The sequence below is a fragment of the Ambystoma mexicanum genome, chromosome 2p (assembly GCF_040938575.1).
Source record: "Ambystoma mexicanum isolate Mex_15411 chromosome 2p, UKY_AmexF1_1, whole genome shotgun sequence".
Classification (NCBI taxonomy): Eukaryota; Metazoa; Chordata; class Amphibia; order Caudata; family Ambystomatidae; genus Ambystoma; species Ambystoma mexicanum.
Window position 1 is genome coordinate 800,987,496 of NC_090923.1, and position 14,578 is coordinate 801,002,073.

A 14,578-nucleotide genomic window follows, 5' to 3' on the forward strand; every position below is an offset into this window, starting at 1 on the left:
TGTCCAATATAACTTAGCTTGGCTACATAGACCGTCTCTTTTACAAGTCTTGATAAGAAAAGACATTTAAGTCATTTGAACCATTATGATATCACAGTAGGATTTCAAAGTATGGTTAAGGAAAAGATTAAGCTCAAGTCCAAACCAGTCTGATGAATGGACACATGGACTGTGGATATAAGAAATATGCAGACTGCTCAATATTTTAACTGTTGGTTAGATAAGCAAGTACTGCAATACACTTACCTCTGTGGACAGCTGGGAAACTAAGGAGGATGTTGACTTGTACTAAAATAAATGAGTGGCTTAGATGTCAGCAGGCAAACAGTATTTTTTCAATTCTAATGAATTACATCTTTAGATCACCCTCTCAAAGAATAACGAAATAAAACAAAATATGCACTTTTTAATGTGTGGCAAGTGTGTTTGCTTATATAAAATCCGTTTACACTATGTAATTGGAAAATGTGGCATTTTAGTGCTGTTCTTGCTCATAACGCTATGTCAACACACTTATCTTGGTGCTCAATATTCTCAGTAGGACCTTTCCCAATTTCCCACCTTCTTCAAATTAAACATATAGGGCACTTGATGTACAGATTCGGTGAGCCTGGGAAGACATTGACCAAAACAACTACTGTATCAGCAAAATAGATCAAGTAAGGTAACACAGAGACGCAAAAAGAAAGATGTGCAACAAGACACAGGACTAGAGGTAACTTACAATGACATCCCTTTCTTGATCTGCAGACATGTTGTCCATAATTATTAGCTTTTTAAGATCATCTTCAATGGTGGATTTGTGATTCTTTCGAGGAGATCTTAGGTCTCTAAGAGATGCTCGTAACCTGGGTTGCCCAAACACATTCTTCGTGGTCATATCAACTTGCCTACAAAAAGAATAGAGACGGTTACAAAAAAAAGTTACCAAAATTTGATTAGACAATCACAATAAATCCAAAAAAAGGGAGAACAAAATGACTGGTAAAATGGAGACAAGGAGGTAAGAATGGACTAAACTCAGTTTGAAACACTATTCGGAAGCTAGAAACGAAAACCTAGTGTAGCCCCTGTTTCTTTTTCTTCCCTGGCCTGAGTGAGCACAGTACTAAAAATACTCTGAGCCAGGAATGGACTGCACTGACACCACCCTACCGTGTCATACCAACTGCTCTGGTGAGGCGCTGAGCAACCTGCAAATAAAAAGGTTAATTCAGGAGATGCCGAGTTCAGATCTTAAATGAGGCACAGTAAACCAGTGATGGTGAGGAGGGGGAGTTTTGGTGCCCTCTTGGGCTTTTATATAAAAAGGATTCACTTATTAAACATTTTCAAACTCTTCAAATGCACTCATGCTTCACTCCATGTTCCCAATCCATGTTTAACTACCATCATCTGGGTAAGGGATACCCACCGCATAAACCCCCTCTGCATATTAACCTTTAGCAGGTTTCACATCACACTGAGCATTGCTTTCTGAACCTCCCAACCTCCCACATACCAATCTGATTAACACAGTTGCATTACATAGGCAGCGGCAATTAGTAATATCTCACGTATTAGTCCCTAATAGTCATTCAATATTAACATCTCACTTATCAGTCCATAACAGACATTAAACTTATATTAACCAAGTATACTTGAAAAGACCCCACTCTGCCACGGGTGGCTGCTGTGAGACACTTGTGTAAACTTCTTAGGGCTTTGGGAGCCCTCACCCCCTCATGGGGCTTTGAGAGCCCTTGTTCTCCCTTATTTCCGCCATGGCAGTGGTGGTTACAACGACTGGGCATTGGGAGCCCTTGCTTTCCTCCGTGGTGATGTGCTGGTTAACTCCAGGCGGGGAAGTCCTCCTCGTTGGACTCTGCCAAGTCCCACCCACCTGTGCGGAGTCAGCATCCTGCCGGTGCACATCGCGTTTAGCCCCAGCCGCATAGGACATTGTGGTTGGGGCTCCAGGTAAGTCCTGCTCCCACCGCTCTCCTAGTCTGACACTGGGGAGAGCAGATGATGCACAGGTCCCCCGGCAGTGCTAGCGCCTTCTACAACGATGTAGGTGCTGTTGCAGCTTCTCTTTCCTTCACGACATGTGCGCCTCGGGGCAGGGCGACTTTCACCATGGGCACACCTTCACATGCGCTGCACCGCCACACAACACCGCCCAGGGCTTCTCTCTCTCCTGGGCCCCAGGGTGGGCTGTAATCCCTAGGCCATGCCTCGGGCGGCTCACCCGCGGCCCAGGACTGTGGCACTTCTCCCAGGCCGCATCGCGCACACAGCCCAGGAGGTTTGCTGTCATCAGGCCCGCTCTCGGTTGGGGTCTGCCCCAAACACGTGGCCCGGGCGGGGATGGGGGTTAATCTTCACCCAGGTAGCTTTGCACACACAGCTAGGGCTTATCTTCACACTGGGCTGCAGCTGGCAGACACAGCCCTGCCCGTCACCTCTAAAATGCACTGGGGGCTGCTAGAGGCCGCAACCCCCTGGGGGTACAGATCTCTCTTTCCTTCCTTTTCCCTTTGTTTTCCCCTCAGGGGATCTTTCTTTCTGCATTTTTCTTTTTTCTTCTCCTTCTTCCAACTGTCCCTTTTTAATGGTCCTCCTCTTCAAGTAAGTAGTCATTCCAGACCATGTCCCTGGCAGGGGAGCCCTGCCCATTTTCCCTCAGTCCACAGGATGCAATGTGTCCCCCATGGTGGGGAACGTGGTACAGTCAGGTCAGTCCATTAGTAAGCACACACATTAAAACACATTAAATACAAACGTTTACACTCCTTCTTGTGTCTTGTGGTTTAAAGTAACCAAAATTTGATTAGACAATCTCAAATACAAAAAAGGGGAGACCAAAATGACTGGTAAAATGGAGACAAGAGGTAAGAATGGACTACACTCAGTCCAAGACACTATTCAGAAGCTAGAAACTAAAACATATAATTGCGCAGTGTGCAATGATTGGTGAAAATAGAAGTTCATTGCATCATCTGAATGCCGGGAAAGGAGCACATGCATTTCAGAGTTCCAATCAGATGGGATACTCCTAAAACACCACCACAAGGAAGTGTGGTGGGTCTGAAGAAGGAGTTGGACAAATTGAGGACATTTTACCTTTACCTTAATGAAAATATAAGAAATTCCTAGCTTTCCCTACTGCTAAAGGGGCCGCCCTGCCTATCTGAATTAAGTAAAGGTGCTCATCTGTCGTCAGGAAGTAATAGGTTTGTCCTCAGTCCCAAACCGAACTATCTGACTCAACCACTAATGTTAATAACTTAAAATAGGCCAAGGGAATGCGTCTTCTCCTAGTCATCTCATCTTGCCTTCTTGTCAGCGTATTTCTCTTTAAGGTTGTATCTTGTCCACTTTGGTTGATAGAGAAATGTCTCTATTTAGAATATAGGATTCTGTAAGTTTTCTTGCCCGATAGTCTTTTGATGTTTCCTTCATGAGCTCCTGTAACTCTTACCATATACTTGTGGGCCTTGCCTCTCCAATTCCTGCCAGTCCCTTGACATTTCCTTCAGGAGCTTGGTTAGCTCTTCCCATATTTATGGGTCTTATACTCATCTACTCACTTGAATGTCAGCTTTACAACAACTTTCCTTGAAGTAGTTTCTCACATAAGGGCCTTTACTTGTATGTCTCTTATATTCTTGTGGATTCACCCTGCCCCAGGGAGGAGAATGACTAGCTACCAGGTGGCATAATAAGTCACATCACACCCCTACCTCCTTTAGCCTCTTTGTATGATTCCAATCTTTACTTTGACTCCAAGACTGTCTATTGCTGTAAAGCAGAACCTCTTAAGGCAATGAATGGTCAGAACTAAGACAAAGAAGAACTGGCGTACTAACCATGTCAGTACTGAGACAAGGAGGCCCTGTGAAGATTCAAGGATTGCTAGGGGAAACCAACAAAGGACTGACATTGTTACAAAGGGCATCAATGTATAAAAATAGAGAAGGGTTTGTAACTTGTGTCGAATCCAGCCAAAATTAGGGTGCAGCCGTCGAGCTTGCAGGAGGTGGGAACTTTGAATGGGTCTGTGGCACCCAGGGAGAGAGAGAGTCAGGAAGATGCCGGGAGGCGGCCAAGCTGAGACTTCCGTAGGCACGCAGGAGCTGTCCCATGCACGGAAGCAACCAAAGTGCAAGTAAGCCAAGGCAATCGGTGGGAAAACCGTCCCACAGAGACGGCGAGAGCCAGACACCAGGGAAGCTGTGCCATCCCTCTGCAGTCCCGGACACGTGCAATGACCCTGAGCAAGTATATGGAAAGCATAGGAGACCCGGAGGGGATGCGAGAGAGTACTGCATGCCGGCAAGAGAAATTGCCACACAGTCTCTGCGACACTGGGCGGGGGGGGGAAGTATCCAAGTTTTGAGTGCTACGAACCTCACTCCAGTGGCAGGAATAACCCCCACAGACCAGCAGGGATGGGTCGGAGACCCCCCCAGCATTTGAGAAACCCTGGAGGGGACACCCCACATTGCAGTGGCAGACCCAAGCCCGCTGGCTACCAGGGAAGGGTTGAGGACCCAAATCAAGGGAGTAATCTTCCTTGTGGCACTTCTTAGCAGGGAAGTGAACCAAGTCGGCCAAACCAAGGAAGGAGAAACAAGGGTCTCAGACCCAAATCAAGAGTTATACAAGTCATCTTCCTTGTGGCAGTACTTGGCAGAGAAGTGGACCAAGTGGGCCAGAGCAAAGAAGAGAGGAACCAGGGTCGCAGACAATCTTGACACTCAGAGTTGGGTGTTAGAAGTGTGAAACAAAGTGGAAAAGAACGGGGGAAGGAAGTCATTCCTCCAGGTTGTATGCGACCGACTGTCGGAGAAGAGAGACATTCACATGGTATCAGAATACTACTACGTTATTCTTTAAGAATATAGTGTAAGGGTCAGAATTGGGGTATTCTTGACAAAGGACACTTACTTTAACAGACATCCTGACAGTCACCTTAGATCTTTAGTTGAGGCAGGGAAACCCCTCGTAGGGATAGGGGAAAAGGTTTTCTTTTGCTTTTCTACCTAATAAAGGTTTTTAGCCTGAAACATGCCACCTTTGTGTCAGAGTCCTTCTTCTGCACCCTTACATTATAAGTTACTAACTCTTGCATTATAAGTTACTAACCGTAGTGACTAACATACTCCTAGTTCAGTGTCTCCTTTTTTCCATACTGTATGGGCGTCCCTCGCTAGGGACGGGAGACAGAACCTTTTTCACCAGAAAAATCATCTTACCCTTTAAATTTAGGTGCTCGCGGGGGCACGGCCCTGGGAGCGTGCGCTCCCGACTCCCCCCACCTGCGCCACTCCTCAGTCCCCTTTGATGCATCGACAATATTAACATTGCCTAATGACACCAGTTTTATTAGGGAGGACGACGGTGGGATGTATGGAAGAAAGGGGACTATGGACTAGGAGTCGTTAGTCACTATGGTGTCCAGGGTGGAGAGAGGTGCCCCTCTTAAGAAACCAAGTTCCTTAAAACTGCCTGACCAAATGCCATGTCCGATCTGGAGCCGGCATCCAAGCAGTAGTGCTTGCAGAAGGCTGCCATGTTGCTGCCTTGCTGATAACCTGCCACAGAACGTGCCTTTGGAAAGCAACCGCCGTGGCTTTAGCCCTGATGGCATGGGCATGCATATTTGCTGGGAGAGACTTCTGCTGCTCCCTCATACACCTCCTTGATCGACGTAACCATCCACCTTGCTATGGAAGCCTTGGAGGCCTGACAGCCAGTTTGTGACCCCACCCCGAAGGTGACAAAGACGGCCTCTGACTTACGGAAGCTCTTGGTCCTGTCCAGGTAGTATCTTAGCGCACGCCTGACATCCAGACAGTGCAATACCCTCTGAGCGTCATCCTTAGGGTCCGCAAAGAAAGTTGGTAACACCATCTTCTCGTTTAGATGAAAGGAGTAGACAACCTTAGGTAAGAATGCAGGGCGAGTACTAAGCACCTCCTTTATGAAATGTAGTATAGGGCTCTGAAGTCACAAGCGTCTGGATTTCAGTGATCCGGCGTGCTGAAGTAAGTCTCACCAGGAGGGCAGTCTTAATGTGACTATCCTGATGTCCACGAACGGCATAGGCTCTAAAGGTTTATGCGCCAGGGCGCCCAAGACCACATTGAGGTCCCACACCAGGTGTGGTTTCTTGATCGGTGGATAAAGCCTGGTAAGGGCCGCCAAGTGTCTTTTAACCACTGGATTAGAGGAGGAGAATACCTCCTCCTCCGAGTTCCTGTAGGCTCCAATGGCCGCCAGATAGGTGCGGCATGTGTCTACCTGCACCCCTGAGTATGCCAGGTGCGCAGAGAAGGATAGCACGTCATCCAACGTGCAGGTCAACGGATCAACCTCCTTGGATTCCACCCAGTGACATATCCTAGTCCACTTGCTTTTGTACTGGCTCCTGGTAGCATCGCTCCTAGCCCCTTGTATAATGTCTAGGTTAGCCTGTGACAGATGCAGATGCCCCATTGTGACTTGTTCAGGTGCCACGCTGCGCAGGCTAACTTCTGGGGGCCGAGATGGATGACCATGCCTCCCTGCTGAGAGAGTAGATGTGCTGGGCCCAGCAGAAGATGCACCGGGGCTTGATCCAACAGGGGGAGTAGTTCAGAGAACCATGGCCTTGCTGGCCACCACAGAGCTATCAGGATGATACATAGGTGCCTGGACTCCCCGATCTTGGAGATTACCCTGTGGACTAGAGGAGTGGGAGGGAAGGCATACTTGTTCATGTTGTTCCACTGAATCTGCATCGCCCAGCGAGCCCCAGCCCAGTCTCTGTCGGTGTTAGGGAGAATTCTCTCTTTAGGCTGAATTTCCTAACCTAGTGAGTCCCCCCCAGCAGTTCTCCTGGAGTTCTGGAGTTTCTTTTTTTCTCCTGCCAATAGTGAGACTCTTTTTCTCCCACTCTTGGACATGATTTATGGTGCTCCTTTGACTGTTAATGTGTTTTATGGGCTATGGGTTCCTTTACTCCATAGGGTCTCATGTGTTTTTACTATGTGTGTTACACAGCACCCTCCGTGCAGTGACACAGGCGTGTCATAGTGACACCCCACCATAGACTCCATACCCTTGGACTGACTACTGTCTCCCAGGGCATGTAAAGTCACCATTGGCTTTACTAGTCCCAAATTATTAACAGAAACCGGTACAAACCATCATATTGTGGACGTACTGGTCGGGGCAATTCGATTGCCCCGGGGTCTGTTAGTCGAGGGGGCACTTCTCCGTCCCCCCTGATCGAGTTTTGGCTGGTGGCAGTGGTTACTACTTTTTATATTCGACCGCAAATATATCCCTATGGGATTTTCCCATTGTTCGAGGCTACCAACTTTAATTATTTAATTCTCATAGCCTCGAACATACCGCCGGTTTATTTATTTAATATTAATTCGCCGGTTGGTATTTTTTGCCAAGACTCGATTCTAAAATGGCGTTTGTGTTCTCTTCTGTGACTCCAACACAAGTCGAGCCCTTTGTTCCACTTTTTGGCGGGCTTCTCCACAGAAGCCTCCAAAAGTGGTGCCACTCTGTCTGGATACCACAGGGGGTGTGGGAGGGGGTTTAGGCACCCTGGACTGAGTTACCTTGGTAACTCAAGTCGCACTCTTGTGTGATTGGCCCAAGTGGTGAGCCGGCCGGCTCACCACTTAGCATGTTTGATTGACAGCTAGGCTGAGTGAATGGGGCTATGCTGCATAAAAGCAGGGCTTTGGGGACTGGAACTTCAGAAGTCGCCACAGGACCTGAGAATCCGACGAGGGAGAAGCTGAGCCGACCTACCACGACGACACCACCGGTGGAGCCCTGCGGAACCGACTCACCACTTCCCGACGACAGAGAAGATCTCCCGGCTGGAGAGGCTTCTTCCCCTGACTGGTGGGCACAACCAGTTTACCTTCTTCTCTTCACACCCCAGACCGGTTTGTGGTCGAATTGCCCGTGCCAAGCACCCCGGCAGCCGGATAGCCACTTACCACTGGACCGCGAATCAACGGACCACTCCTTGTACCTGAGAAACTCTGCGGCTGGTTTTTTCCCTGGCAGTGCAACGGACTCCTGTCTTCCTCCCCGACGAGATCCTCTCTTCCCCCGGACGAAGCACCAACTTGCATCCGCTGCCAGGAACAACTGCCCCCGCTGGAGTATTCTCACCACTTTAAGGTACCGTGTCCGCCAGGCCTCCTTTTCTAAAGATTGCTACAAGGTAATAATAACCCCTTAACCTTCTGGACTGGGCTGGCCGCCTTGACCCTCTAACTGGTCCCTTTCTTTGGTCCAACTCCTTTTTGAACCGTTACAAGAGTTTTGTGCACTGCAACCGTGTGACCTTGGACACATTTCGTTTTGATCCTCTTAAAGCGGATCCGGCCTACTGACTCTGAATTCACGGTGTTACTTTGCCTTCCTCTCTTGTTGTGTTCGTGAAAAAGTGTTGGGATCTGTTTCAATTTATTCTCTGCTTTTCTCTCCCTTTTTAAAACGAATTATTAGAGTGCCATCTACGTTAAGCGCTCACTGATGTCTGAAAATAAGTGGGGCTTTACTTACGACTTGTCTAATATTCTTTTAAGGGAGTGTATATCTTTTAGTGACCGTGTTTTTGAATTGCTTACTATTAGTGCCTGTGTTTTTCTAGATGTGGTTTTAAATAAATAATTCTATCTCTTTTACACCAAGCCCTGGTCAGTGTTTACTTGTTCTATTGTGTTCTCCTGACCTATTGGGAATACTCTGTATACTGCCTAATTCTTCTTGAGGGAAGTCTGACTGCTCAGGCAAAGCTACCAAGTGAATCTGTGTGGTACAGACTGCTACCAAGTGGGTTTACTGCCAAACACCTGTAGTCCTTAATCTTTTGCAGTGGTCCCAGAGGGAACTGCACAGGTTTCTGCCTAACAGCCGGGACGCAAACTGGGGGCACATCCTGTTGGACCAGGTGGCGAAGAGATACACCTGAGGATGACCCCACCTGTCGAAGATCCCCTGAAGGACCTGTTCATCCAACTGCCATTCGTAGTTGTCCTCACCCAGCATGCTGAGCCAGTCCTCCTCCTGGTTGGACTCCCCCAGAAGGTGCATTGCTTCCAGGTGCATGTCATTGAGCAGGGTTGTCATCTGACTGAGGATAGCCCTGCCGCTGATCATCGGGAGGAAGGCTTTGAGAGCGAGCCAGATGGCTAGCAACTCGAGCCAGTTGATGTGGGCCATCTCCTCCTGACAGGACCATACTCTGTGGGCAATGTGGCTGCCCAAGGTAGCTCCCCAGCCCTCTAGGGATGAGTCTGTGGTGATGGTGACCTGGGGTGCGGGTTGACGGAAGGGCCTATCTATCCATCGGTTGTTGTCCGTGCTCCATCAAACTAGGTCCTGGTGAAGATGATGTTGGATGCTGACCAGGAGGATGCAAAATGCAATTGCAATCGCGATCGCCTCATTTTGAGCCTGGTATGCGGCACTGCTAGGAGATATGCCGCCATGGATGGAGTGATGGCGGATGCAATTAGAACATGGCACAGTCTGAAACAGGGCTGCCCCTTGGCGGCCACCTTGTTCAACCTGTATACATCGGATTTTGAGGAATATATACAGACTCCAACGATTAACCCCCCCAAAATTGTACGGGACCGCGTTGCCATGTATCATGTACGCAGACGACATAGCTATGATGGAGAAAACCCCAAGAGGCTTACAAATTGCCCTCACCAACCTAGAAAAGTATATAGAAACTAATCGGCTAAAGATCAATACCCACCAAACTAAAATCATGACTAACTTATGGCAATACTAACAAAAAGAAACCACAAGCCTTTTTTCTTGAAGGAAAACGTTTAGCAAAAGTAAAAAATAATAAAATACTTGGGTGTCTGGCTCAGTCAGCAGTGGAAAAAGATTGGGCGACACCTTAAAACTAAGGTGCATGCGTTAGCCCACCAAGGGCTGGTATTACATTACAAATTTGGGAAATATCTTTAAAACCAGTAATAGCTTATTACAGACAGAAGGTGATTGCAATTCTGACATATGGTGAAGAAACGAAGATTAATAGGGAACGCAAAATTTGGCAACAATTGGAAGCCATCTTTTGGAGGAAAGTCTTGGTTCTTCCAGCTTCATTTCCAATGCCTCATATTGAATATGAACTTGCTATTCAGTTGCTAGACTCAATAATCACCTGGAAACAGCTAGATCTGTATAGGAAAATGATCAGAAACAAACATATGCCTGCAATTGAAATACTTTGATCTAGAATAAATTCCTGCAATGAAACAGCACTAAGCAAGTGGAAACATTATGTCGAAAGTAAAAGATTGAGACAGATTTTGGATGAAATGCTACTCAATCGTCCTCAAGTGGCAAAAAAGCAAATTGCACACAATGATTGGATTAGCACGAAACACCTTAAAAGGAGATATCAACTTGACCTACACTGTGAATCTGAGATAAGAGCAATTATTACTCCACCAAATTACCTCCAAATCTTCCCAGCACAACAGATCCGAGATACCTTTTTGAGGCTGCAATTAAATATCCTTCCAACGCGTGAAATACTGGCAAAAAGCCAAGGAACCAACAGTCCTGTCGGTTTTGCCAACAAACTGAAAGTGTAGAAAGTTTATTTCATATAATAATGTAATATACAGCACTAACAGAGAAACAGACTATTTATAGAGTTCTTTTTGAAATTCAACAAAGAACTAGATCTGGAAGAACGGTGGGCGCAAATCCTTCTGGGAAACAAAAACTAGTATTTACCACCATTCAGTTCTGGAATCACGTCATGGAGACGATGTAAAAGAAAAACATCAGTACATGCTAAAACAAGCCGGAGCTGCAAGGAAGAAGCACAGAAATCAGGCATGAACTTAAATCCTACCTTTGCTCTCTTGTGGACTTGTGTCTTATCGAATAATAAATGAAAAGTTTAAAATTTAAACTAAAACATTTTAAAATTAAAATAAAAAAGTACAAGCGCTCCTTTCAAATGTCTGAAAACTCTTCAGGGTCCCAGACAATCTTGTGGTTATCAAATTATCTTATGTGGGTGTGGGTCTCAGACCCGCAACACGTATTCAACATGGCATGCGTTATTTCACTCTATGCCAAGCCCGTGGTTCTCTTTCCCTTCCTTCAGCTAGTTTCCTCAGGCCCTCTCAAATGCTTGCCACAGTTTTCCCTCAGCCTGCCAGGGCAGTGAGACCTGCTCGGTATGCCCGAGTACCTTTTCTCCTGGTTCGGGTCTTCCGAGGAATGGGGCTCTTCTGTGAGGCTCCGACAGCACTTGGAGAATTAACTTCGTCGCTTTGCAGCCTTTGGCGTCCTTCTCGCAGTGGCTCCGCTCTGTGTTGCAGATCTCCTGTTCAAAGGACACCTGGGGGTTGATTCGGGTACCTGCTCGTTCTGTTCCTTTTTCCTGGACTACCTCCATCCTCTGTGCATGGCATCTTTACATTTCTACTGGGCTTGCGAGGGCGGTTCTCACGGCGGCAGCCAGCTGCTCTCAACTTTCCTCCTCAGAGGGTAGCTCTCCCCTCGTGTGCCATCTGACAGGAATTTAAACTCCTGCACATCCCTGTTGGGTTGTTCCGGGCTAATCAAATATTGTGAAGACTAGACCGAGCACTCCGGTCCTCCAGCGTGACCTGCATCCTCGTGTGCATCTTCTACACAGTACTGGTGTAATCGATACAAAACCAATAGTGCCCCCTGGTACCCTTGTCAGGTCTGAGGTATAAACTTGAATGACAGTACAATGTCTATCTGAAGAAAGGAAAGAAGGGCTGGTCTTCAGTAAAGAGGGTGTTTGGGATTAAGCGGGATTATACCGCATTCTCTGGGATGGGTCGTCCTTAATCCCATAAGGGGCTCCTCTCCTACGTGATCCTCCCTATGTGTACCACGCCCCCAGAGGGACTATTGTACTGTGAATGCACCATCCTTGCCCCATGGTAAAAAGGTCCCCCCACAGGGGAGAAGGGACGGCATCCTAAGATTCATCACACTTTCCATTGTCGTGTGGAGGGTGATGGGACAACTGTTCCAACCCAGTTTCCCCAAAAGCAATGGCCCTTCCTATGTCAGTATTTGGATATGCTGAAGCGATGTTCACTGCCTCGGCCATACTGGGTCAGTGGTGTTGTTTGACCCATCTCTGTCTTGGTATAGGTAAGGGTTTTACAACCTGCTCCAGCACAATGCAATCTGCCATTTCGTTAGATGTGGTGGTGGCTGTTTGGAGCCATCTGTCAGCTATGTCTTTCACCATACAGTACGGTTGTCTGGGTGTTTCTCGGGGGTATAACCGGGTCTCTGTGAACTGAACTCAATAGGTTTCCTTATCATGTCCTAACCGTTCCAGGGCCACCTGTTACGTCACTTACCAGAGTGGGGGAGGGGGTGGCGTCACTGGGTCCGGCGGACTTGGACATGGAGATTCTACTCCCAGTGGCGTTTCTTTTGGGGTGCCTGTCTCCCAGCCTCTGGCTACCTGGGCGCCACCATGTTTACTGGACTGCGCATGCACGATGTGGGTTCATGCTACGCGCATGCCAATCCTCCAGGCCCTGTGGCAGGGTGTGCTTGCACTCCAGACTTTGTTCCTATCCCAGCAGTATATCTGGGAGCTATAGATACTGGCACACTGCTTCTCAACTCAGTCAACCACATGATTGTGTTTGCTTGGTACTCGTTTCAGTACCGGATTCCTTGCCTTCTTGTTAGCCCTCTCTCCTTCCTCCTCCTTGCTGCTGGCCTTGTAACTGGTTCCTTTTCCTTCTTGGTTTCCCCTTGCCTTCTTACTCCTGACCTCTGCTTGTTCTGGCTTGGGGTTCCTTCAGCCGGATCCTTCCTTCTGCCCTGACAATTCGCTGTCTGGTTTACTCTTCTTGGCAGTGCCCCTGCCTCATGCCTCCACTTGGTACCTTGAATTCTGGAACATCTTCTTGCCATAACATAGGATTTGATTCCAGCGCTCAGCAACCTCAACTACTTCTACTGGACATACAACGTGGCCTTCCCTGCCAGTGCTTGCACAGTTCTGGCACCACGCAAATCTGGAAAGTGCCGCCCCATGGCGTTGGGAGCTGGTCCAGCACTTGCTTGTTCCTACCAGGAAGGTGGTGGGTTGGTTGCCTGTTACTAATCTACTTTGACGCTTGATGAAAGACTGGCTTCCGCTGTACAACAATCACCAAGAACAGGTACGCAGCACCCGCAAGACGCTTGGTATGACACAACCCTTTTCATATCCACGTAGGCCGTGTCGACCGTGGGATTGGCGGCCTGGTAGGGACTCTGCATTTCCCCTGTCATCAACAGTGCTATATAATGTACCCATCTCTCTGTTGGCCATAGGGCGTTCTGTGGCACCCTTTCAAAATTCACAAAGAAGTGGGACGGGTCTTTGCCAGAGCTATACTTCAGTGGGCAATTGGGGTCGTCTTCTGGTGGTCATGTTATCCAATAGCTGTGCCTGCTGAATCTGTATGGCTTGTTGAAGGCCTGTCGATCCACTTGGCACTGTTCATTTTGTAGCTGGAAAGTCTACTGCAGTACATGAGGGTTTTTATTACAGCATGCAGGATGTCCACAATTGCTGCATTGTAGAGACTCTCTTTCCCAAAGTCCGGGACCCATGTTCCTTTCTCCTTCTCTCGGTTTTTCTGCTTTCAGGCCAATAGGGCAAGACATACATCCACCGTTTCTGCTTCCGCGCCTCCTTGCTGTTCTCCATTCCCTTATTGGGTACTTGGTTCACCCCTAACCAATTGGAAGGCATATTTTCCTTTCCTTCCTGGTTTCTCCCTGAAGCCCCACCCTAATAGGCCATCAGCGTGGGGATGCCATAACTGTCAGCGTGGTTTCTGTTTCAGCATCTGTCTTGATGTCTTCTCTCAGAGGGACTTCTGCAGTGTCGTTCAACCCAGTCTTGAATTTGACGTGTCGAGGGAGGGGGTGGGAAAGGCTGCAAGTTCTGAGGGGTCGGGCCGGCAGGTCATCTGCATCGTCTGCTTCTCATCGTTGGAATGCTGTGCCTCTGCGTCGCCTGCCCATACTCCGTAGGAGGATCCAGTTGTTGGCGAGTTGGTCGCCTGGTCCCCGCTGGGGACGCAAGGCGCTGCAGCCACCTTCACGTACCCTATGTCCCCACTGGGGGCATGAATCACAACGGTTTTCCCTGCTTGTGCCTTATCGCCACTGGAGATGTGAGGTGCTAGGGATGAAGCTGCGGGCACCCGGCCGCCACACTCCTGCGCCATCTCTTGGTGGCATTTGACACAATTACGTAACTCTCCTAGCACTTCTTGTGACAAGGCTAGCTTTCCAACATTCTGTAATAGTATGGTGTGCCTCCTATTTGGCATAAAGAAACCAGATACTCTAGAATCCAGTCACCTGCATAGTATCCCAAGGAACCATCCTATCATCAGTCATACTTCAGCTCTACATGGAGCCTCCAGGAGTTCTCTCTTGACCGTGATATCTTCATGTATCAAACAAATGACATGTAACAATAGCTAAATGTCAGTTGGGTAGAAGAACGGTATGGCTAAAACACTGT

The 14,578-nt window shown here is 48.0% G+C and overlaps 1 protein-coding gene across 5 annotated transcripts in view; it reads right to left on the minus strand.

Moving 5' to 3' along the window:
* SIPA1L3 (signal induced proliferation associated 1 like 3) overlaps nt 1-14,578 on the minus strand; it is a 1,632,279-nt gene that overhangs the window by 270,588 nt on the left and 1,347,113 nt on the right. For all 5 annotated transcript variants that reach the window (XM_069644476.1, XM_069644475.1, XM_069644474.1 and 2 more), the window contains one exon: nt 725-890. In XM_069644476.1, coding sequence (XP_069500577.1) covers nt 725-890 — 166 coding nt within the window. The remainder of the gene's footprint in view (nt 1-724; nt 891-14,578) is intronic.